At 36.9% G+C, this 22,936-nt stretch overlaps 1 protein-coding gene across 6 annotated transcripts; it reads right to left on the bottom strand.

Annotated features, from left to right (window-relative positions):
- Nucleotides 1-1,229: 1,229 nt before the first annotated feature.
- Nucleotides 1,230-21,938, bottom strand: SPDL1 (spindle apparatus coiled-coil protein 1). Of its 6 annotated transcripts, none has more exons than XM_041750896.1 (12): nt 21,735-21,916; nt 17,295-17,476; nt 14,459-14,635; nt 12,011-12,205; nt 11,282-11,431; nt 11,084-11,182; nt 10,895-11,005; nt 9,068-9,208; nt 8,544-8,647; nt 7,168-7,355; nt 4,702-5,044; nt 1,230-2,177 (listed from the first exon to the last, which is right to left on the bottom strand). In XM_041750896.1, exons 2-12 carry the CDS (start codon nt 17,451-17,453, stop codon nt 2,030-2,032), a joined length of 1,815 nt encoding a protein of 604 aa, XP_041606830.1. In that variant the 5' UTR covers nt 17,454-17,476; nt 21,735-21,916; the 3' UTR covers nt 1,230-2,029. The 6 variants fall into 6 exon arrangements, with proteins under 6 accessions (XP_041606830.1, XP_041606828.1, XP_041606826.1 ...); XM_041750894.1 differs by lacking the exon at nt 1,230-2,177 and adding an exon at nt 21,320-21,508 and having other exon boundaries at nt 2,219-5,044; nt 21,822-21,931; XM_041750892.1 differs by lacking the exon at nt 1,230-2,177 and adding an exon at nt 21,320-21,508 and having other exon boundaries at nt 2,219-5,044; nt 21,735-21,925.
- Between the last annotated feature and the right edge of the window lie 998 nt (nt 21,939-22,936).

Below are 22,936 nucleotides of genomic sequence, written 5' to 3'. Positions count from 1 at the left end.
TATTACTAAAAGTAGGTGCTAATATCTCCAACTATTATTGTTGAATTATCTATTTCTTCATATCTTTCAGTTTTTGCTTCATATATTTTGGGGTTTCTTGTTAGCTGCATGTTTACTATTATCCCATCTTCTTGATGGATTCTTTTATGAATTTTATATTCTGCTATTAACAACCTTTACCACATATTTTTCATCACTAACACCTGTGCCCTTGGACAAGTAACTTCTCTTTGGTTTTCTCATCTATAAAATGAAGATAATGAGTAAGTACAATATCTAACTCCCAGAGATATTGGGACGGTTAACTGTGTTAATACATGAAAGGGCTTTGAAGAATGCCTGGACGTTAGATTTATTCAAATGTTAAATATAATTGTTACTATTAGTAATAACAGCACTGCTACTACTCATCTACAATGGTCTATTAAACTGTGAGCTCTGAAGGGTTATTTTTACACCCTGAGCACACGCGTCATAGTAAAAAAGTCAATATTGGAAGGAATTGATCTACATTTTATAGTGTACAATGAATACGGTCAAATATTTGTTATTATCCTGAGGTTAAAATCTTCATTTGCTAGTGCCTTCAGCTACTTATTTTTGCAAGAGATATTATTTACTGTGAAATCTCTAAATTCCTTAGAGAACACTTTTTGCAAAAAATATAATATTTAATTTCTTAGAAGTGGGAGGCAATTTCCTTTTACCTAATATATTTCAATAAACTTATCTAAACCACTATAATGGTTAATTGTATGTGTCAACTTGGCAGGGCCACGCCACGGAGGCTGGATGTGTGGTCAAACATTATTTTGGATATTTCTATGAGAGTGTTTTTGGATGAAATTAACATTTAAATCTTTAGCCTCTGAGTAAAGCACACTCAACTCCATGTGAGTAGGTCTATTTGTGTTATTAGTACAAGTCCTGTTTAGAAACAAAAGATTGAGCTCCCTGGAGCAAGAGAGAATTCTGCAGCAAACAGCCTTTAGATCTGAACTGTATGTAATGCTGGCTCTTCCTTGGGTCTCCAGGTCCACCCTTATGATTTGAACTTGCCAGCCTCCATAATCACATAAGCCAAGTTCTTAACATAATTATCTTTCACTCCCTCCACCACCACTCCTCTCTTAATATATAAATATAACCACGTACAGTATGTATGAAATTAAGTTGTAGACCAGGTTATAATCATTTAAAGGAAAAAAAAAAGTCTTTATTTGGCAAGTTTAGAATTTAAAAAAAATATATATATATGTATATAATTACATAAATTATATATGTATATACATTAAAATTTATGTATATATGTATATACATAAAAATTTTGTGAACCAGGGAATTAAGAATCTGTGACATTTCATCTTATTTCCTTTATCCCCTTTTGATAACAATGTGTTATCTATACAGTAAAAAAAAAAAAAAATAGAAAGGGGATAAATTATTCCAGTCATTTTAAATTTCAAAATTTTATTTTTCATATCCTCGAAACATAAAATTTAAATCACGTACATGAACACAAAGATGGACATAAGATGGACATAGCTATTTAAAACACTGACAAAATCCAGTTACAATAATATATATTTTTAAACCAAATTTTCTATCCTTATAGTGAAAAACTAAGTTCATTAAAAACTACATAGGAAAATATAATAGTTAATAGTTAATTTTGTGTTCTCTTTTCAAATATGTGACTTTGAAGGTATGTTTTAATAACACCTCAAAAAAATCCATATACAATGCAACAAATAGATTTATAACACTTTCTTTTGGTTATTATTCTGTAATAAAGAAGCTGTAATTCAAGAAGCTCCAGGAAGAGTCATCATTTAAGGAACTCCTCTGGTTAGAATCACAACCAAATTTTGAATATTTGGTCAGAGGAACATGAAAATGCCAGGTCTTGTCACAATAGGTGGAAAGAAATAACCTGTAACGTTGTATATTTCAGATAAAGACAATCCTAACTAAGCTCCAAATCAAGCATTTGGGCAAGTGGTACCTTACTCTCATTAAAGAAAAGTCCTTACTGCTGAGGGCACTGGGTCTCTGGAGTTGATTTGGAAGACACGTATAAAATAGGGTGTGATTTCTTACAAGTTTCCTTTTCCAATTTGCTTGCAGTTTCTTTCCCTTCTTTAACTTCTGTTTGAAGCCTTGATTCAGCAGCTAACCTACAGGTATTAAAGCATCCACTCTGAATTCAAATGTGGTTAAAAAAATTAAAGAACAAACCTCTCATATAATGGGCCTCTAATGAGACATGATCAATTTTTTGTTTATGAGGAAAAAATTACAGTTGACTCCAAAACCATTAAGAACTAAGTCACTGCCTCTCTAAAAGAAACTTTTTTATATCAACTCTTAATTTTTTAAATGCCTTAAGAAATATTTTTAAGGTTGATAAAAGTCATGGCAAAGTGTAAATTAAAGAATTAAAATACAATGGGATGTCTATTAGGGTAAGTATGCCTAAAAAATAGTTAAATGCTAGAGCACAACTGTAATGTTAACGTTGACATACAAAAGGCAAACACAAGATTAAAATAACATGGAATCCTGGACCACATGCATACCAATCTGTCTCAGAAAAAAACCCTAAACAAGCTGAATTTCAACTAGCATAATAATAATTTAAGAAAAAATAAACAGTGGAGAGATATTTTAAAAGGTTTATACAGATTTTCTAGCAAGAGCATCAATTAAATTTATAAAGCATGCAATAGTGAAGTTCCCAGTAAACCCGTATTTATTGTTACAATATTATCACCAGATTGTGTCTAAGTTAATCATGCAGAGAGCAAAAGGTTGGAAACGTCTTAAGTTAGCAGATGGACTCACACATACACAAAAACAAATGTTTTGTGGTATTTTATTTGTTTTTGTTTAATTTGCCAGACAAAATTCCAACACGCTACTTAATTTGAGTCAAACAAGTAGCTAAATACATTTTCTTAAGTAACTTTTATCAAACAAAAAAAGACAGAAAAAGAAATGAAGACAACACAGATAGCAAGGTCTGCACTGATCAATTCTGGAACTTCACCTCCAGAAATATACAATGGTCAAGCACACTTACACAATGAATCACATATACAAGCATAATCTATTGAATTCATTTCAGAAGTACTCGGAACTCTGTATGTGCAATGTGTATGTGTGTGACATAATTCATTTGAATTTACTTTTTCCTTGAGAATAATAAACTTTTATTTTATGAGACCTATCATGTTAATATAAAAATTTAAGGAATGGAGTAATAAATTACAGTTGACCTTTGAACAATGCAGGGGTCAAGGGTACCGACCCTTACAGTCAAAAATCCTTGTACTCTCCTCCCAAACTTAAGTATTAATAGCCTACTCTTGATTGGAAGCCTTATCCATAACATAAACAATCAGCACATATTTTGTATATATTATATACTGTATTCTTATAATAATGTTAGAGAAAAAAATGTTATAAGAAAAAATCTTAAGGAAAATACATTTGCAACAATGTACTGCATTTACCAAAAAATCCACATGTAAGTGGATCTACATAGTTCAAACTTGTGTTATTCAAGGGTCAACTGTACTTCTCTTAAAATTAACAGCAGCTCACATTGTTGAGGTGCTTTCACTGTAGAGCACCAATTTTAGTAGCACTGAAGACTTTAAAAATAAAAATCAGATAAAACATACAAAACAGCCCTTTACAAAGGTGGGCTACGTCTGACTGTATTAACTCAAATGCACACTTGTAAAATGCCTTATTCTGTACCCTCCCGTCTACAACTCACGTAGCCCTAGTAGCACCTTAAAGATCTCCTTTCAAATCCAAGCTCTTTTCACTATGCTTAATTTTTTAAATGTCTAAAGATATTTGTTTTAAATGCATCTATTGTTCCATTGCATACAGACATTCTTCATTATCTTTTTATCACCTTCTCCATTTTCCTCATTCATTTCTCTTTGCCCTACTCTTGGTCCTGCTATACACACCCTGAGCTTGTGTTTTATTCCCCCCAGCCTCAGCCACTGTTACCTCCCTTTCTCTTTCACTCACTTTCTCTTATCTTCCCATCTGTATTATTTTTTTAAAAGATAAGGCCCTTAAAATGTTAATTCGTATCAACATACATGTCTGACACTTCCTCTTTTAGTCACAAACTCAAATATGTAGAAACTGGAGGTTCTGAAGTTTTGATATAAAATGAAAATGAATTACTTTTGATATTTAAAAATGTCAAAATCAAAGCTCAATCTTAAAGACTTATGACAGACATTTTCAAAAGCCATAAAAATTTCACCTAACAGTCTTCTAGAAGGCTGAAATTTCTTAGACTATTGGAAAGCCATTTTAGGAGATAATTTTTCTTTCATGGCCACTCTTGAACTAGGGAAAAAATAACCAACTGTACAATTTATTCAAACCAACAAAACATTCAGAGATGTACTAAGCTTTGATATTTGCTTTATGAACGAACAAAATGTAACTTTTGAAAATAATTCCCTTATTCAGGAGTCCTTTCCCTTTGCAATTGTTTTAGTTTTTCGTAAAGTTTTAGAAAAATTGAAAGAAGGTAGATGAAACTGGGGAATTATACTACATGCAATATTAAGAAAATAGATAAAGAAACAGATAGCACAGTTCATGCAGCGATAGAGAAGAGATGGAGAGGTCTGCTGGTTGCCCTGAAGAAAAGAGGACACTGACCTGGGAGAATTTGGGGTGTTTCCACTTCTTTCACTTAAGGCTTCAGAGTCAGCTGAAACTCCTAGAAGTTTCACACATTTCTTTTCCTTCATTGGCTGAATGTCCATGGGCAGGCTTTTGTGAGGAGAAAGACTGATTCCTAGTGTATTTATAGAAACTGTCTTTTCTAACTGCAAGTTGTTATCTTCTGAACTGCTGGGATAGCACTGGGCCTCCACTTTCTGAGGGGGTAATCTATAATCTTCTTCCCCAACAGCATTTTTAGCACATACATTGTTAGGGGTGGTTACATCCATAGGCAAGACCTCACGCCTCTTCTTGGGTACAGGCACTTCACTTTTCTCTGAGAATAAAAACCATTAAAAATATATTCAATAAGTCAAAACAAAGATATAGTAAAAAGACAGAACTAGTTATACAGTTTTTTCCTCTCCTACTCTTCATTCTTTTGAAACCCACTTATCTCCTTATTGAAATATATTGTCTTTTATCCTTTCTTTTTCATAGACTTCACTAACTATATCTTTAAAAGGTTATCTGACTATAAATTTTTCCTTGGGAACTCAAAAGATTTAGTTTTCGCAATGAAAACGTTTATGTTTTGATACTGTTATAAAAGTTACACAGGGCTTTAACAGACTTCAGTGTGGAGGTAAGGAAGGATACAGGGGTTAAGAGTCAAGGAATCCAGGTACAAATCCCATATTAGCACTCTGCAGCTGAGTAACTTTGGGAAGTACTTAGCCTCTTGAGCTTTATCTTCTTTAGCTGTAAAATGGGAATTAAAAACATCCAGTCCACTTGATATTATGTGTTATAGTGATTACATTGCAAAGAAGTCAAGTTCTCTGAGGCAACCTGTGCCTATTCACCCCATCTACAAAATATATTCAAAATCCGAGTACTTCTACTTATGGATACTTCTCAAGTTCAAACCACTGTATGTCTTACTGCAGTCTACGGCAATAGCCTCCTACCACCACTGCTTTAATGTAACATCATTCCATCCCCTATGCAGGTTTATTTACAGTCACTGAATTAATTGTTCTAATCTTTTCCCTATCCCCATACCAATGGGCCATTCATTTTCAAAATCAAAGTTAGTGAAGTTGGAAAAAGCATGGTTGGGACATGGGATTAGTGTTCCTACTCTACACGGCTCTTTTTAAATCATTTTCCCTTTCTCTTATATTGTTCCTCACATCAACTAAATTCACTATACTTCCCTCTGTCTCTTGGCTATGTTTAGTTCAGCAGACTTTTGAAATTCATAATGTATAATTCTTAATTAGGAAAGCCTATTAGAATCAAGGAAGAGAAAAAGGATGAAAGAGAAGCCTTTATCAACTATATAAAACCTTACTATTGCTAACAATCTCCCCATTACTGTTAAGAATCACTCAAGTCACTGAGACAAAAATGAAGACAATCTTAGGCATGTAAACAATGTAAGGTCAAAAAATGGCTGAAAATCTATAACCTAAAACATGTAAAAACACTTTTTTTTTTTTTTTTGTCTAAGAATCATTGTATTCTTAGGCTTTTTTACTTTTAGCCTTTTTTTTTTTTTTAACTTACAAACAAACAATAAAATCACTCTGTTTAGTGTCTAAGATGCAGAGTTCATATGGTAAGGCTATTTTCTACCTCAGTGATTAGACGTGCTAGTTGTCCTCTAACATTGGTCCTAGTAGTTTTCCTCAATAATAGAACCCTTAAGAGTATACCCAATAATATTGTAATACCTTTGCATGGTGACAGACTGTAACTAAACTTATCATGGTAATTTTATAATGTATAAATATCAAATCATGATATAAACTTGAAAGTAATAGAGTATTATATGTCCATTACACTAAAAAAAAAAAAAAAAAAAAAAATCCTGTGATGTAGTTGGGAACATGGCCTCTGAGAATCAAAACTGCATTTCTCAGCTTTTCTTGTAGGTAGGTGAGGCCACATGACTCAATTCTGCTCAAGGATTACACTGATGAACAATGAAAAGAAAGCCTAAATCCTGACACTCTGACCAGTTGTAGAATGCCTCTTCTAGACTTTTGTAAGGGGAGGAATTAATACTTATTTTGTTTAAGTCTCCATTATTTTAGGTTTTCTATAAACAATATTAACTAATATAGCTCCCAAACATCAGTTGCCTCAATAAAATAAAACTCTTTAATATTGCATAAGATGTTGCAATTGTAAATGGAAAGGTTTCTAAGGTTTTTAAACTTTATCAAGGTTCTAATATACAGATATCCAACAGAATATCTATTTATTCATATATACGCAGTACCCAGATCTCTGAATTTTCCTACACATTTTGTAGGTTTTTTTTTTTAGAGATACATACGCACAAATTAGTTTGTAATAGGATCTGCATAAAGCTATAGTAAGAAAAAAACTTGGTATGATTTCTCAGAGCTTCTCATAATTTAAAAGATAAAATATATGAGACATGCATACCTTCAGGTTCATACTTCAGTTTTAGCTCATCTAGTTTAGCTCTCAGTTTCATATTTTCACTTTGGGAGAGCTGGAGACATCTTTCGTTTGCAAAAAGTTTTCTCTCAATATCCAAAGCCCGCTGGCTCTCAAATAATGCTTTCATTCGTTGTATGGACAATTCACCTTTAGTGTTTTCATTTTCTTTGCTATGTAAATAAAAAAAGGAGAACCAAGGAATATTTACATAACATACATAACTGTTTTATACACATATTTGTAAAACATATTCTTTAGTGCAAATATTTTATTACATATTTGAACTCTCAGATAAACATATACTTCCTTGCAGTTTTAAGTAACAAAGAAACACTAAACAAAGTAAGTTTTTTAAAATTAAATTCATTAGCCAACAGAGTACATCATTAGTTTCACATGTAGTGTTCAATAATTTATCAGTTGTGTATAACACTTAGTAGTGCTCATCACATCACATGCCCTCCTTAATGCCCATCACCCAATTAACCCATACCCCCACCGACCTCCCCTCCAGCAACCCTGTTTGTTTCCTCTAGCTTTTAACAATAACACTTTCAAATAAAAAATGTCATGCATTCTTCAAAGGGAAGGAGGAAAATATTCCTTCCACATTAGTGCACGTGTAAATAATTTCCTTTTAAGTTCCAAATTAGATATTTATTCCTGAAAAATTTAGGGTATATTTTCTATGTCAAAGTTCTTTACAGTTACCATTTTTTTTTTTTTTTTTAAGATTTTATTTATTCATGAGAGACACGCAGAGGCAGAGACATAGGCAAAGGGAGAGGCAGGCTCCCTGCAGGAAGCCTGATGCGGGACTCTATCCCAGGACCCTGGGATCAACCCTGAGGCAGAGGCAGATGCTCAACTACTGTGCCACCAGGTGCACCTCATTTAAAAATCTAAAATACTAAACATGGAGAAATAAAAATATTTATTTATTTATTTATTTTATTTTATTTTTTTTTAATTTTTATTTATTTATGATAGCCACAGAGAGAGACAGAGAGAGGCAGAGACACAGGCAGAGGAAGAAGCAGGCTCCATGCACCGGGAGCCCGACGTGGGATTCGATCCTGGGTCTTCAGGATCGCGCCCTGGGCCAAAGGCAGGCGCCAAACTGCTGCGCCACCCAGGGATCCCAAAAATATTTAATAATTCATTGAAAGTATTTTTCTTCAATAACCAGCACAAATTATATCTTGAATATATCTTATTTGCTATGCAAAGATATTTTTGATGCTTTTCTTTTCTGGAAATTCTTTTGGCAATTTGAAAACAAAAATCTGTAGTCACTAATACTACTTTTTATAAGCAAGTCAAGAGAATATCCAGCTTTCTAAGCACCCAACACTTACTTTAAGTTGTCAAGCTTTATCTGAAGTAAATCTGTGTAATAGGTGTTATCTTCCAGAGTGCCAGAGTTGGCAGAAAGCTTAGATTCTGTACTTTCATATAAACTCTAAAGAAAACAACAATTCTTATTACTTAAGATAAATAACAAATTAGGTTAATCAAGTTGCCCTTGAACAATACAGGTTTAAATGGCACTGATCCACTCATATGTGAATTTTTCATAGTAGAGAACTATAAATATATTTTCTCTTCCTTATAATTTTCTTAATATTTCGCTGTCTCTAAACTTTAACAATACAGTGTATAACACGTGTAACACACAAAATATGTGTCAGTCAACTGTTTCTATTATTAATAAGGCTTCTGGTAAATAGTAAACTACTCATACAATTTTTGAGGAGTCAAAAGTTATACAAATATTTAACTGCACGGGGTTGGGCATCCCTAGGCCCCGTGTTTTCAAGGGTCAACTGATTTAAGATATTCAAACCAAATCTGGCTGTGTTATTGAAGGGGTTATCTTTACCTTAAATTTCTCCAGATTTCTAATTTCACCTAAAAGGTGTTTAATTTCACCGTTCTTCTGCTCCAGCATGGCAAGCAACCGTTCCTGCTGCTCAAATTCAGTTTGAGACCCTTTCATTTGTAGCAATGTGGCAATTTGTAACTAGAAAAATAAAAAAAAATTACAACCTCACCCCACCCCACACAGAGAACTGAGTGGGGGAAAGGAAGATCCCGATAACTACATTTGTGGTACAATGCGTATTCTGTACTATCTCTAGAGCTCAGTTTGGAAACTAAACTCACTATGTCTAGTTTAATAATCTAATAATTTTAAACTATTTGTATCAATAAGTTTTTGTTTTGTTTTTTTTTTTTTAGATTTTATTTATTTATTCATGAGAGACACAGAGAGAGAAGTAAAGACACAGGCAGAGGGAGAAGCAGGCTCCCTTCAGGAAGCCTGATGTGGGACTTGATCCCAGGACCCTGGGATCAAAACCTGAACCTAAGGCAGACGCTCAACCACTGAGCCACCCAGGTGTCTCTCTATCAAAAAGTTTAGTTACAGATATAACTCGAGTACTTATTTAAGTACTTAGGAGTAATATCTGCTATCTATAACAATTTTTGCACTTCTGTGAAACATAAAATTGAACTGAATGGCTAGGATCCAGAAGCATCACTTAATTAAATAAGTCTGCCCAAACGGTATAATGTTGTACTTTACTCATCACATGCACGGTCATTTAGGGTCTAATGGGGTTTCTCAAAAATTTTGATTAACTTCAACAGTATTAAGTGGGGGAAATTATTAAGCTACTCATATTTATAACGGTGAGATTCACAAATGACAAGATGGAAACAAAGGTAAAAGGCACCTAAGGATACCGAAGGAATCTTCAATATAAATATATTAACATAATACGTTAATTAAATTGAATTTAAATAAAAAGTTAAAAAAAATTAAAAACGGCCTATATGCTTGACTTGAGGAACTACAAGAAAAGATTATTCAAATCTCACTAATTAGCCTTTGCCGGAGAACTAAAGAATGGTGAGAGAGCTAGTTTTCGTTTAAGTAGGAACCTTAGGGGAGGCCTGGGTGGCTCAGTGGTTGAGCGCCTGCCTTCAGCCCAGGTCGTGATCCTGGAGTCCTGGGATCGAGTCCCACATGGGGCTCCCTGCATGGAGCCTGCCTCTTTGTGTCACTCGTGAATAAATACATAAAATCTAAAAAAGTAGGAACCTTAAGCCTGTGCTAAACGCCAGGCCAATAGCTGGAAATAAAAACTTTCCAAATTTTTTTTCTACCACACAAAATTTATATATTTCTGGGAAAGCTGTTGAATAACCATTAAAAAAATTAATAATAAACCAATGGATGTTAACTATACTACTACTAAATATCTACTAAAGGATTAATTTTTTGAAATAAAATATAATAATCTTTCAGTCAATCTAAAGATTTTTTTTCTAAAATCATGCAGTTCTAGAAACAACTAAGTACAGGGATGCCTCGGTGGCTCAGCAGTTAAGTGTCTGCCTGCCTTTGGCTCACCAGTTGAGCGTCAGCCTTTGGTTCAGGGCCTGATCCCGGAGTCCTGGGATTGAGTTCTGCATCGGGCTCCTAGTGAGAAGCCTGCTTCTCCCTCTGCCTACGTGTCTGCCCCCCCACCTCTCTCTCATGGATAAATAAAAATCTTAAAAAAAAAACAAAAAACCAAACAACAAAACAAAACAACTAAGTACACTCTTTGAAGGAAAAGATGCTTTCTTTGGTTCATCTGTACATGTAATACAGATACAAAATAGGTCTAATAAACCTTCAATGGTGATAACGCTATACCTTCATTCTTTGCATCTGTTCTCTGTTAAATGCATTTTGCTTCTTTAGTGACTGATACTTGACTTTCATACTGATAAACTGACGTTCCATTGCTGCCCTTCGATCTTCCACCTAGAAAATTTTTACATGGTTAATTACTCTTGTATTAAGCGAAATGTTAATCTAATCAGTGGAGTATTTGCTACGTACCTCTGCAAACAAAGAGTTGCCTTTACTACTGGGGTCCAAGGCTTGCTGGAGTGCCTGGTCTAATTGCACCTGAAGATCCTGATTTGCTACACGAGCTTTCTAAATTTGAGAAAAAACAATTTAGCTCATAGAGGTTAGATTAGCAAGGAAACAACTTATTATAAACTGGAAAAGAGAATGTTACTCTAGTCATAGTACCTCTAAGGCATTATAGTAAGAAACTGCTTCTTTTTCTCGCTCCTCTTTTTCTTCTTTAAGCCGGTCTACCTGGCGCATTAGATTGGTACTAAGAAGTTCTAGTTGTTCCTGTCTGTACTGTAGTTCATTCACTTCTTCTTTGAGGGTAGTCTATTCAACAGGAATTGAAAAAGACGAAATTGTCCTGAATAATCTTTCATTTAGCAGCTGCTCAGTTTATCTATCAGAAGTGGTTCACACCCAAAACTAAAACTAAAGAGCCAGTCAACAGTTGTAAAATGCATAATAAAATAAAAATACTAAATTTTTTATCAAGGAACCAAATGAAAGGCTATCTTTCTTTCTTATGAATTTAAGCTTTTAATTTTTAATTAACCTTACCCTGCAATGAAAAATATCTACATTCATATGCATATCAATTTCCATGAAACCAATGTTTTATATAGGGCTTTTATGACACAAAGAAGGGTTAGAGTTAATGACTCTAAGTTCTTCCAGAGCTTTAATTAATCTAAAGGTAATCTGCCTTACATAATCACACAATCTAAAACCTTACTGTGAATGAGTAATCCACCTAAAAACTCTATAAAATATTTTTTAATTAGTTACATCAAAGTTAAGCAAAAAATGTTTTAGCCTTAAAATTACCTAAGGATCATAACAAAAACATGTAGAAAAAATACAAGAAAAAAGAAAATAACCTAGAAACATAGATGCCATAAAAATTACCTTCATACTTTCCATTTCAGTCAGCTCAATTTGAAGAGCCAGCATCTCTGAAGACATGCTTTCATGTACACGCTCAGACATTATTCGCATTTCCTCTGATTTACATGAAAGGAGTTCCTTCTGATGGTCTACTTTGTGCTTCAGCTGCTTTTCACTGAGCCTAGCTTCATCTAATTCTGCTTTCAGTTTTTCTAACTAAAGTAAAAAAGGAAAATCTGCAATCTTAAAAAATCAAAAGGCAATTGAAGGTCATCAGAATATATAGTTATAGTACAAATTATTCTGGTATCTGCAGAGTAACTATTTTAATGAGATAGTCAAGCTGAACAAAACTAATTACACCTTCATATAGTTCTGAATCTTGGAAAACTAAAAATGTAAGTTTAAAGGAAACAAACTTATGCAGAAGGATGAAGTTTTAGGGTGAAACCTAGATTTAAACTGTTTCCTTCCTTTTAGGTAAAATTGGTAAATGATTATATCTACCATTACTAGGTTATTGTGTGGCTCTCAACTGAGATCAGGTGGGTAAAACATTCAGCACCATGACTAGCATTCACTAAACAATTTCTGTTATCAATAAAAATCTTGATGTCCAGGATTATAGTTATTACCTATACTGAATTATCTTCAATTAAGTATCAACATTCTTAGATTATATCCTGATACCTGTTTTCAATTTAAAAAATAAGAGCCTCTTGACTTATTTTCCCTTTTCTATTTTCATGATGTGAAAAAAAATTTCAGGTGAATGATCTATGTTGAAATGTGGCCATCTTTCTGAAAAACATCACTGACTGACCCAAACTTACTGTATGATCAGACTATTAATATTAAGGTTTCCTATCTGGTTACAGACTAAGCACCTTTTAACAGTGGTATGCTTTGTCTCACAAACATAACAAATAGTCCATACAAGTAATCAAAGTAGGTCTGGACTCCTGGCCACTTTGGCGGCTATGTGAAGAGTGAATGGTATGAATAGAAATGATGGAAGCCAACTACCTGGAGAGAAGGTTATAATAGTAGTCTAGGGGAGAGAAGATGGTGATGTGGACTAGAATTATAGCGGTAGAGATGGATGCTTTGTATATCAAGTTCTTAGAACTGGTTGATGAAGTATTGTGAGAAAGATATGAAGTAAAACTCCAAAATTTTGGCACAGGTGATAGGAGACTGAAAACATTTTTTGACTAATTTAGTCTTTGCCAAAAAGCCACCTCTTAGGCAAGTGCCTTGCCTCAGATACTGAGTATTTACTATATTATTTTTTGTTTGTTTGTTTAGGTAATGAAAGCTACTGCTAAAATGAAAATAACATGGTAGGGGGTAATGGAGGGGGAGGAGAATGCATCATTATCAGTCATTGGTGCCTCAAGTCAGATTAGTTTCAGACAAGGTAGATTACTGTTTGCCAGCATGAATGCAAGATGATTCTAGGTATTATAAGAAAGCACATTTTGATAGTCATATTCATCTGACTACAATTTAGGAAAAAACATAACCAGCTCGAATATATAATTTCCTTGACATTGTTACTTAAAATGAGAATATATTTTAAAAGAGAGTCAATTTAAAGAAATCATTTAAGAGTAAAGGTGGTACAGATCTGGAAAAATCTTAAAAGATGCTACATAAACACAGAATATTAGAAAACAGGCCAAATGTCAGGTAAGGTTTTATAGAGAAGGGTCTGGAAAATAGGGACTCTATAAAAAGAAGAGCCATGATAAAGGTTCTGAATTCCTTTGAAGTAACTGAATAGTTGGTGGTACTGAAAAAGAATAGGTGACTTATTTTTATGTGTGAGATGAAGCCAGTATAACATATTGTTAGACTAAGTACAGTAACATGGGCTTTGAAGCAGACAGCTTCAGTTCAAATCTTGATGGATTTCTGTGATTTTTGTTCAATTTACTCATCTGTTTAAACATTGGTTTCCTCCTCTGTTATACAGAGACAATAATGGCACCTTTCTTATTAAGTTGTAAGAAGTAGATCATATGCCATTAGCTGATCTTCAATAACTAAACTAGAAAGTATCAATTCTAATGTTTATTAACTTACAATAAACTACTGGTTTCTTTTGTAGGTTACAAAGTGTACTACTCCTTTCTGTGAAAGTTAGGAGACTGGTCTTTCTGAAAGGGGACTGCCATACTATGCATTATAAGCAAGGTCATGCTTTTCACTAAACTGAAACTCCATAAAAAAATTTTTAGTTATTGAAATTAAATAATTATATTTAATTAGTAGAATGTTATCAATACAAGTCCCTTTGGTAAACTCTTGTTTCTCAGTGTTCCCACTCCCAATATTATGATGATGGAGCCCTTGTCTCAACTATTTTCCCTAGATGGTATTAAGAAAATCTTCATCACTAAAATTTACAGATTGCTAACTCCATAAGTACGAAGCATTTTTGTTTTGACATATAGATATCCAAACCTTATTTTTTAGTTCATTTACTTCTTGTCCATGGCTTCTGCTAAGCTGTTCTTTTAATTGCTCCAAGTGTGTTTTTTGCTGTTGTTTAATGGCTTCACATTCAGAGCTCAAACTTTCCAACATTCGACTCTTAAGTTCAACTTCTCTCTGAAGCGTATATTTTTCTTGTTCGTAATTCTGAAAACAAGATTCAATTATAATTCAATTACATAAAGATAACTTAAAGCCATCATATATAAACAATTCTCACCCTCAACTGTTTCATTCCTGTTTCACATATTTGCTGCTAAGGAACAACCACCTGTTAGACCTGGAATAACTGTAGCTAATCAGTCTTACAAAAAGCCTGGAGGATTTTAGCTACTCATGTGGTAATTGCTTCTATGCCCAACAAGGAATTAAAAGGTGTTCCATGACATGTCAACATATCAAGTAATCTCTGCTAGGGAAAGCAAAAACAAAAACATTTAGTAGCACTTCAGTTTTCCCAGTGATAATTACTTGGTTTGATAACATTATGCTCTACTTATGGCTCTGAAAATAAACTAGTAGACAGGGCACAAAGAAAAATACTAAATTATCCTTTACTTTTAGAATGTAGTCATCTGAGAAACGTTCACAAATGACTACTCAATGAATATAGTATTGAGACAAAAGGAGGATTTAAGAGGGCTTTTGCTTCTGACAGGGAAGTTGGTTTTTTGTTTGTTTAGTTTTTATTTTTTCATCTGACAGAGAGAGTGCCAGTGCACAAGCAGGCGGCAAGGGCAGAGTGAGAGAGAGAAACAGATTTCCTACTGAGCAGGGAGCCTGACTCAAGGGCTTAATTCCAGGACCCCAAATTCATGACCTGAACCTAAGGCAGACCCTTAGCCACTGAGCCACCCAGGTGATCTCTGACAGGGAAGTTTAAAGATTAAAAAATAGCATTAGTTCAAAGTCCTTCAGTAAGCTTTTAAAAATAAAATTAAATAAGAAAAATACGTAAGGTTTTTTTTTTTTTTTGCTATACTTAAATCTTGAGATCAAAGTTTAAACATATTACTGAGCATTTACTACATAAGATTAATACTTTTTTTATTTTTAAAGATTTTATTTAGGACAGCCTGGGTGGCGCAGCAGTTTAGTGCCGCCTGCAGCTCAGGGTGTTATCCTGGAGACCCGGGATCAAGTCCCACATCAGGCTCCATGCAAGGAGCTCTTTTACTCTGTATCTCTGTGGCCCTCTCTCTCTCTTTCTCTCTCTCTCTGTGTGTGTGTGTGTGTGTGTGTGTGTGTGTGTCTCTCATGAATAAATAAATAAAATCTTTAAAAAAAATTAAAAAATAAAGATTTTATTTATTTGTTCATGAGAGACAGAGAGAAAGAGAGACAGAGACACAGGCAGAGGGAGAAGCAGGCTCCATGCAGGGAGACTGACGTGGGATTCGATCCCAGGTCTCCAGGATCACGTCCTGGGCTGAAGGCGGCGCTAAACTGTTGAGCCACCCAGACCGCCCTAATTAATACTTTCAATAAATGTGTGCCAGATGTTACACATATAGCAGTGAACAAAACAGACAAAATTCCCTCTCTCATGGAGTTTATAATCTGGAGTTAATTAGCTGAATTAGTGAATGACAGCAACTTTACAAAACACTCTCAGGGAAGGCCTCTCAGCTGAGGTGACATTTAACAGACACCTAAAGGTTGAGGACTCAATCCATGACAGTGAGGGGATGTGCAATACAGGTGAAGGCAACAGCTCATGTAAAGTCCATAAGGTGGGACTAGTATACCTTAGCATAAGGGAAAGTAGTTTAGATGAGGTCAAGGGTTGGCATGGGTCAGATCACATAGGAATCTGCAAATACAGGTAAAGAGTTTGGATTTTGATGTAAATATACTTGGAAATCACAATTGTGTTTTTAGCGGGGCCGTGACATGATCTTTTGTTTATTTTTCAATGGCCATGTGGCTCCTGTGTGAAAAATGAATGGCACGAAACGCAATGAGGGAAGCAAGCAACCTGGTTAAAGGCTACAACAGTAATCTTGGGGACAGATGAGGACGGTCTGGATTAGAGCGGCAGTAGCACAGATCGATGTTTTGTAGGTTAGGTTCTTAGAACTTATTGATGGATCAAACATGACAAATAAGGGCCACAGAGATAGAGTAAAATTCCTAGAAATTTTGCTCAAGTTATTATATACATACTAAGTAAGCTAAATTGCAAGGGAATGCTTTGTTAGCAGGCAGGGAATCAACTATTATGTTTATGTTATGTTTGAAATGTCCGTAAGTAGGAAACTGAATACACAAATCTACACTGTAGAGGTCAACTGGACTTGGTATAGTATCATGAGACATTTAGATGTTTTCTGAAGGGACACCCGGGTGGCTCAGTGGTTAAGCGTCTGCCTTTGGCTCAGGGCATGATCCTGGAGTTCTAGGATCATATCCCACATTGGGCTCCCTGCATGGAGCCTGCTTCTTCCCCTGCCTATGTCTCTGCCTCTCTCTGTCTCTCATAAATAAATAAAATCTTTAAAAAAAACAGATTGTTTTCTATAGCTATGAAACAAGTGAGGTAACCAAGAAAGAGTGCAGGCTAAACGAAATCTAAAAATCTACTATGTGCTGAAGGGAACAATAATTTGATTTTTCAAATTCAGGACATAAAGGGTCAGAAAAAAATATTAGGAACTCAATCACTTCCAATCTCTATTTAGATAGAGGTGAATAGGAACTAAAACTAAAATCTTCAAAAGGGAAGAAAACTAATAATAATTACTAGACAATACAAATCTTCAATAGCTAAGCATACCCTTGTAAACAGAGGAGTCCAGGGTCCTACCTCAGTCATGGTCATCATTTCATTACGACATTCATCCAACTGAATCTGCAACTCATTCTGGCTCTCCACCAGTTGTAAACCATACTGTGCAGCCTTTATTCGATCCTCTTCAACCTCTTTGAGTTTGCATCGAAGATCTGCAATTACATCTGCCTCCATTTTTTTTTTCCGTTTTTAGTCTACTGTAAATAGATGGAATGAAAGTACTTAAGCTTTAACAAAATATTCCATACAATAACAATTATAAAAGATATATATATCTTTCCCTACAATACTACTGCTGTATAAAAACATAGTATTGAAGATTTTATTCCTGGATTTTAAATGGTCAAATTTGCTGCTGTGTCTTGTTCTAAAAGCAAGGTCTGATAATTCTGTTACCTGATTTGAGACCAAATCAAAGAGAGAAAAAAAAAAAAAATTGAACACATTTAACTTTATTCTAAGAAATGTAGTTATCAGGAATCTGTTCAGTTGTGTGCTAAGCTTCTTTAAATGCTGAGGTAGGGTGTGTCTCATATTTATATCATTATAGAGGTAATCATATTAAGAGCACAACGAAAGAAATCAAGAATTTATAGTAGCATGACTGCTACTTCGAATATAAAAAGGCAGCTTTGAATAAGGTTTGTAAGGCAAAGAATATCACGTACACAATTTTTCACAACAGCATTAATTTTCTGAACACATTAAATTTGCTTTATTGATAATAGGCTCACTAGTATTTTCTGTTATTCACAAGAGACATGCAAAATAGAATCATGTTCAGAGTAATTAAAGAACATTTCTTATATTCTAGATTTTCAATCAAGGATTTATTTAAACATTTTATATAGAAACATTCCACTATAATTCAACCTTACTCATCATTGTTTCCAAATTGTCCCATCTCTTAAGCCAGATTTAAACACGGCTTTGCATTCAAAGAGCAACAAGTCATTAATAAGGTGTTTCCCTGCTTTCCAATCAATGTAATCATTATTCAACAAATATTTCTTAAAGCTTTATGTGCTTAACTCCTTTCTATGCATTTGAGATCCATCAGAAGCCAAATGGGCCAAAAGAAAACAAAACAAAAACAAAAAAATAACCCCAAAAAAACAAAACAGTGTTCTTTCATGAAACTTACATTCCAGGGTGAGAAGACAAGCAATAGTAGTACCATGATTAAATGCATTTGAAAGTGAAAAAAAGAACAAAAGAAAAAAAAAAGAACAGAAAAAGGGAACTTGGAAGTAGGTATAATATAATAGAATGAAATCTAAAGTAAGTGTTGGGGAGAAAGACCCTCTGGTGACTTCTGAAAAAAGCCTTGCAGAGGATAAGAGAATTAGCAACATATCCATTTCAGGAAAGAAAAAGGGGTAGAGGCAGAAGGGTAGCACTAAAGTAGAAGGATGCCTAAGAAATGAACAAGATAAAATATAGGTCACAGGAGAGAATAGAAGACAATAGGCAAATCAGGCCACTGCAAGGACTTTGGCTTCTACTCTAAGTGAAATCGGGGTTCATTGCAAAGTATAGGGTAGAGATCTGATACTTTAAAAGGATCATTTTGGCTGCTATGTTGAATCGTTTGGAAGGAAGCAAGTGGGAAACATAAAGATAGCTTACACAAGGATGATTATAAAGGAGGTGGGGAGAAACAATCAGATTCTGCATATAGTTTGAAGGTAAAGGCAACATGATTTTCTGACAAATTAAATGTGGTTATGTATAAAAAAGAGAGGTTAAAAATGCCTCTAAGGCCCCTGGCCTGAGCAACTAGTAGAACAGATTTGCCATCAGCTGGACCATCAAAAGTTATGAGTAAAAACTGTCTTGAAAGAAAATCAGGAGCTTATGCTTTAAATATGAAATATATCATATAAATAAATATGAAATATATCAGGTAACCAGTTGGCACAGGAAGGATCTGGGCTAGAAATACAAACCTAGGAGTTATTAACAGAATTCCATGAGGACCAAGGACTGAGCCATTAAGAGGTGGGAAAGAAGACAGCAAAATATACTCAGGCATGACCAATGAGGCAAGGAAAGCCAAGAGCCAAGTATTATCCTGGAAGCCAACTGAAAAGGGTTGGAGAAAATGGTGGGAAAACAGGAAACATAGTTTTGCTGCAAAGCACAGCAGATAAATGGGGTGGTAGCTGAAGGGAAGTAGGATTGTTTATCTGTTTTGAGATACAATATTTTAAGAAAAAATAACAGCATGGTTGTATGTCATGGGATAGATTCAGGAGAGAAGAAAAACTTGACGATATAGAACACATGGAGAACTGCTAAAGTGATGAAAAAGAATGAAGTCTAATGTACAAGGACTGATTTTAGATGGGAGCATAAATATTTCACCTAAAGGGAAAGCAAAATACATGGGTACAGACTACTGATAAGTAGGTAGATTAGTGATGGGAGTCTGCACAAGTGCCCTTCTAACTGTTCCAACTTATCAGTAAATGAGGAAGCAAGGTTATTAAGTAAAAATGAAGATGAAGGAGGAGATATATGGTTTCAGCAGAGAGAAGAAAAGAAAAAGGCATCCTGTTATCCAGGGCCGACAGATACTGCTCTAAAACACAAGATCTTTCCAGGATGCCTGGATGGCACAGTTAGTTAAGGGTCCAAGTCTTGGTTTTGGCTCAGGTCATCATCTCAGGGTTGTGATCAATGTCGTGAGACCCAGCCCCACGTGGAGCTCCTCACTCAGCGCGGAGTCTGCTTCAGACTCTTTTTCCCTCTCCTTCTGCCCCTCCCTGCTGCTCACCCCTGCTGTCAAATAAATAAAATCTTTAAAAATAAGTAAAATACAAGACCTTTCCAAAGCCTGTAGGTAATGGGGGTAGGCACTCATTATTGCACTTTTTATCCTATATTGGTTGAGGATTTACCATTTGCCAGGTAGAGTGCTTCAAAGGAATTATTAATTCCTTAATTCCATTTAATTCTCTTGATGGGCCTAAGTTAAACATTACTGCCATCAACATTTACCAAAGAAAAAAAGAGAGCTAGCCTCAAGACATTCCAGCCAGCAGAGTCCAAGGATGCCAAAGAAATGTGTTCTCATCCTTTCAAGATTTGCTAGAATTCCTATTATGTGTCTGGTACTGTGCTATTGCTGACACAATGGTGACCCCCTCCCCCCCAAAACTAGACAGTATCCCTCCTGCCTTCTTGAATCTTACAGGCATTAGTGGAAATGCATTAAATCAAATAACTGTAAAGTCTTATAAGCGTGATTAAGTGCACGAGGGAGCTTGTTATAAGTTATCAACATGGGAGTGATGCCTTAAATTGGGATGTGAGGTGGGGGTAGGGAGTATGGACAGATTTCTCTGAGAAGGGACTTTTTGCAAAGGTCTAACGGACGAGTAAGAGTTAACCTGTCCATCTGCAGAGGTAGCCGGGTTGAAGAACTACAGCTAATACGTGCCAGACACAGTACTTGAGGCTTCCCACATATTATCTAAGTCTCTCAACAACCCCATGAAATATGAGGTATATCTGGCATTTACACACGTGCAGACTGAGGCACAGAGAGGTTAGGTAACTTGCCTAGGGTAAGCAGCCAGTAAGTGCCCGAGATGGGGATCAGGATCTGGCTCCAAAGCCGGGTGCTCCTAAGCACTTTTCTGTTCAGCCTCTCAGAAACAGCATACACAAAGCATTTAGGGCGGCGAGCTGGGGAGGCCTTAGTGCGTACTCCACTTTGCACAACGCCCTGGAGGCACGGGCTTGGACAACTTGTTCAAGATCTTGTGTTCTCACCCCTAGGATAAAGGCAATAACGTCTCTCCGACAGCGTTTTTTGAGATTAACCCAGCTAAAAGCAAGAGGCAATTAGAATCTGACAAGCCGCTCTCTGGACGGGCAGCGCCGTCCAACGGAAAAAGAGCACGAGCTGCGATAGGTGATTCTTAAAATTTTTCTAGGAGCCATGTCAAAAAAAAAAAAAAAAAAAAAAAGTAAATGCAGGTGAAATTCATTTTAGCAATATTTTATTCAACCCAATACATTCAAAACACTACCATTTGGGTGTGTGATCTTCATGCTCATTAGCGGGCTGTTTACTGTTTCTGTTCAGTCTTGCAAGCACAGCGCGCAGTCTCCGCAGCACTTCTCAGTCTGCACCGCTGCATGTGGCCGGCCGGCGGCTACGGTCCCGGACCGCGCAGGCGGACCCCCGGCCCGGCCCTTCCGGACGCACGATACCCGGCCTGGGGGGGGGCGGGGGGCACGCGGCCAGCGCAAGACTGAGGCCCGCCCGGAAGCCGGCCGGGAAGACTCCGGGGGCGCTGCAGAGGCTGCTCCCGCCCCGCCACGCCCCGCCCCGCCCCGGCCGCCGGCTGCCGCAGGCTCCCTGAGGCCCTGCCTTCCCCACTCCCCGAGAGGCTCCCTTCGCCCCTCTCCACACGCACCTCCCTCCAGGCCCGTCGCCCCTACCTCTCTCCTCACCCCTCGCCCCTGCTTGCTGCAGCCGGCAGCTCGTGCCGAGGGCGCACCGCGCCGAGGTCCGCGACGGTAACACACCTCACAACCCGAGACGCCCGTCCATTCCCTCAGCTAGCTCTCCCGTAAGCGCCAGGGCTTTTTGAATGCTGCTCCCGCGAGAACTCACACCTCTCGCGAGGCGTCCCGCCCAAGCTGCGCGCAGAGGGAAAGCTGAGAACCTCGGGGAGGAGCGCGCCCGCCCCCTTTGCCGCACATGCGCAGAAGCACGGGCGCGACGCGGGAGTCGGTCCCCGCGGGTCCGCTGCCCCCGGGCGGGGCGGTGTACGCGTCCTCCACGTGTCTGCTCTTAGTAGCCACGTCGCTTGTTTCCGCTTTGTTCTGGGGACAGTACCTTCTGGAGAGACAGGCGAGGCGGCGGGGAATTCGGAGACGCGCCGACCTCCCGCATCCTGCCCTCGGGGGGCCGGAGGGCTGCGCCCCCTCGTGTCTCCCCGGGTCCCGGGGGTCGGAAGCGGTGCGCGGCGGCCAAACTCCTCCCGGGGCGGAATCGCGTCCCCGTCCCAGAACCATCCCAGAACGGGATGACCGTGCTCGTTAGGATGGCGCGTGTCAGTACAGCGCTAAGTGTCACACGGGTGTCCCAGTTAAGCCCACAAACAGCCTGATGAGGTACGTACCGTCCTCTCTGTTGAGGAAGAGAAGTATAACGGCCAAGTGGTCCACCTAGGATCGGAACTAATGCAGCCTGCGCGCTTACATAACGGATTTAATGGGGTTTTTTTGTAAGCCTGGTGCCTCTTCACTCTTCGGAAATTTAAGCCATCAAAAATGACAAAAGCCAAAAAAAAAAAAAAAAGAAAGAAATGACAAAAGCCAACATTTACTGAGCACTTCTGAGTCCTGTGCTTTGAGACCGTCTTTCTTGCCTTCCTGGGCCCTAGGCCGTAACTCCTCTCCCTTTTCATCATGTTTCTTCTTCCCTGGTGGATCTTCCTTATCAGCAAATACACAAGCTGTAACGCCTCCATCTCAAAAAATAATTCTGATCTTCCTTGACTCCAGCCAGCTACCACTCCATTTATTTGCTTACCTTGATAAGCAAAATTCCTGGAAAAAAAAAAAATGAATTGTCTCTATTCATTGCTGTCTCTATTTTCTTACTTTTCATTCTAACACTCTTCCCACTTCGGATT

Source organism: Vulpes lagopus, chromosome 3, assembly GCF_018345385.1.
Source record: "Vulpes lagopus strain Blue_001 chromosome 3, ASM1834538v1, whole genome shotgun sequence".
Taxonomy (NCBI): Eukaryota; Metazoa; Chordata; class Mammalia; order Carnivora; family Canidae; genus Vulpes; species Vulpes lagopus.
This window is presented reverse-complemented; position numbering and strand designations above follow the sequence as displayed.

What these genes read in the sequence shown, in the direction of transcription:
- SPDL1 (XM_041750895.1), bottom strand. Translation starts at nt 17,453, where the DNA reads ATGGAGGCAGATGTAATTGCAGATCTTCGATGCAAACTCAAAGAGGTT. An exon ending in CTTACTATAATGCCTTAGAG is followed by an intron (nt 11,183 to 11,281) that starts GTACTATGACTA and finishes TCTCAAATTTAG; the next exon opens with AAAGCTCGTGTAGCAAATCA. An exon ending in AACAGATGCAAAGAATGAAG is followed by an intron (nt 9,209 to 10,894) that starts GTATAGCGTTAT and finishes TTATTTTTCTAG; the next exon opens with TTACAAATTGCCACATTGCT.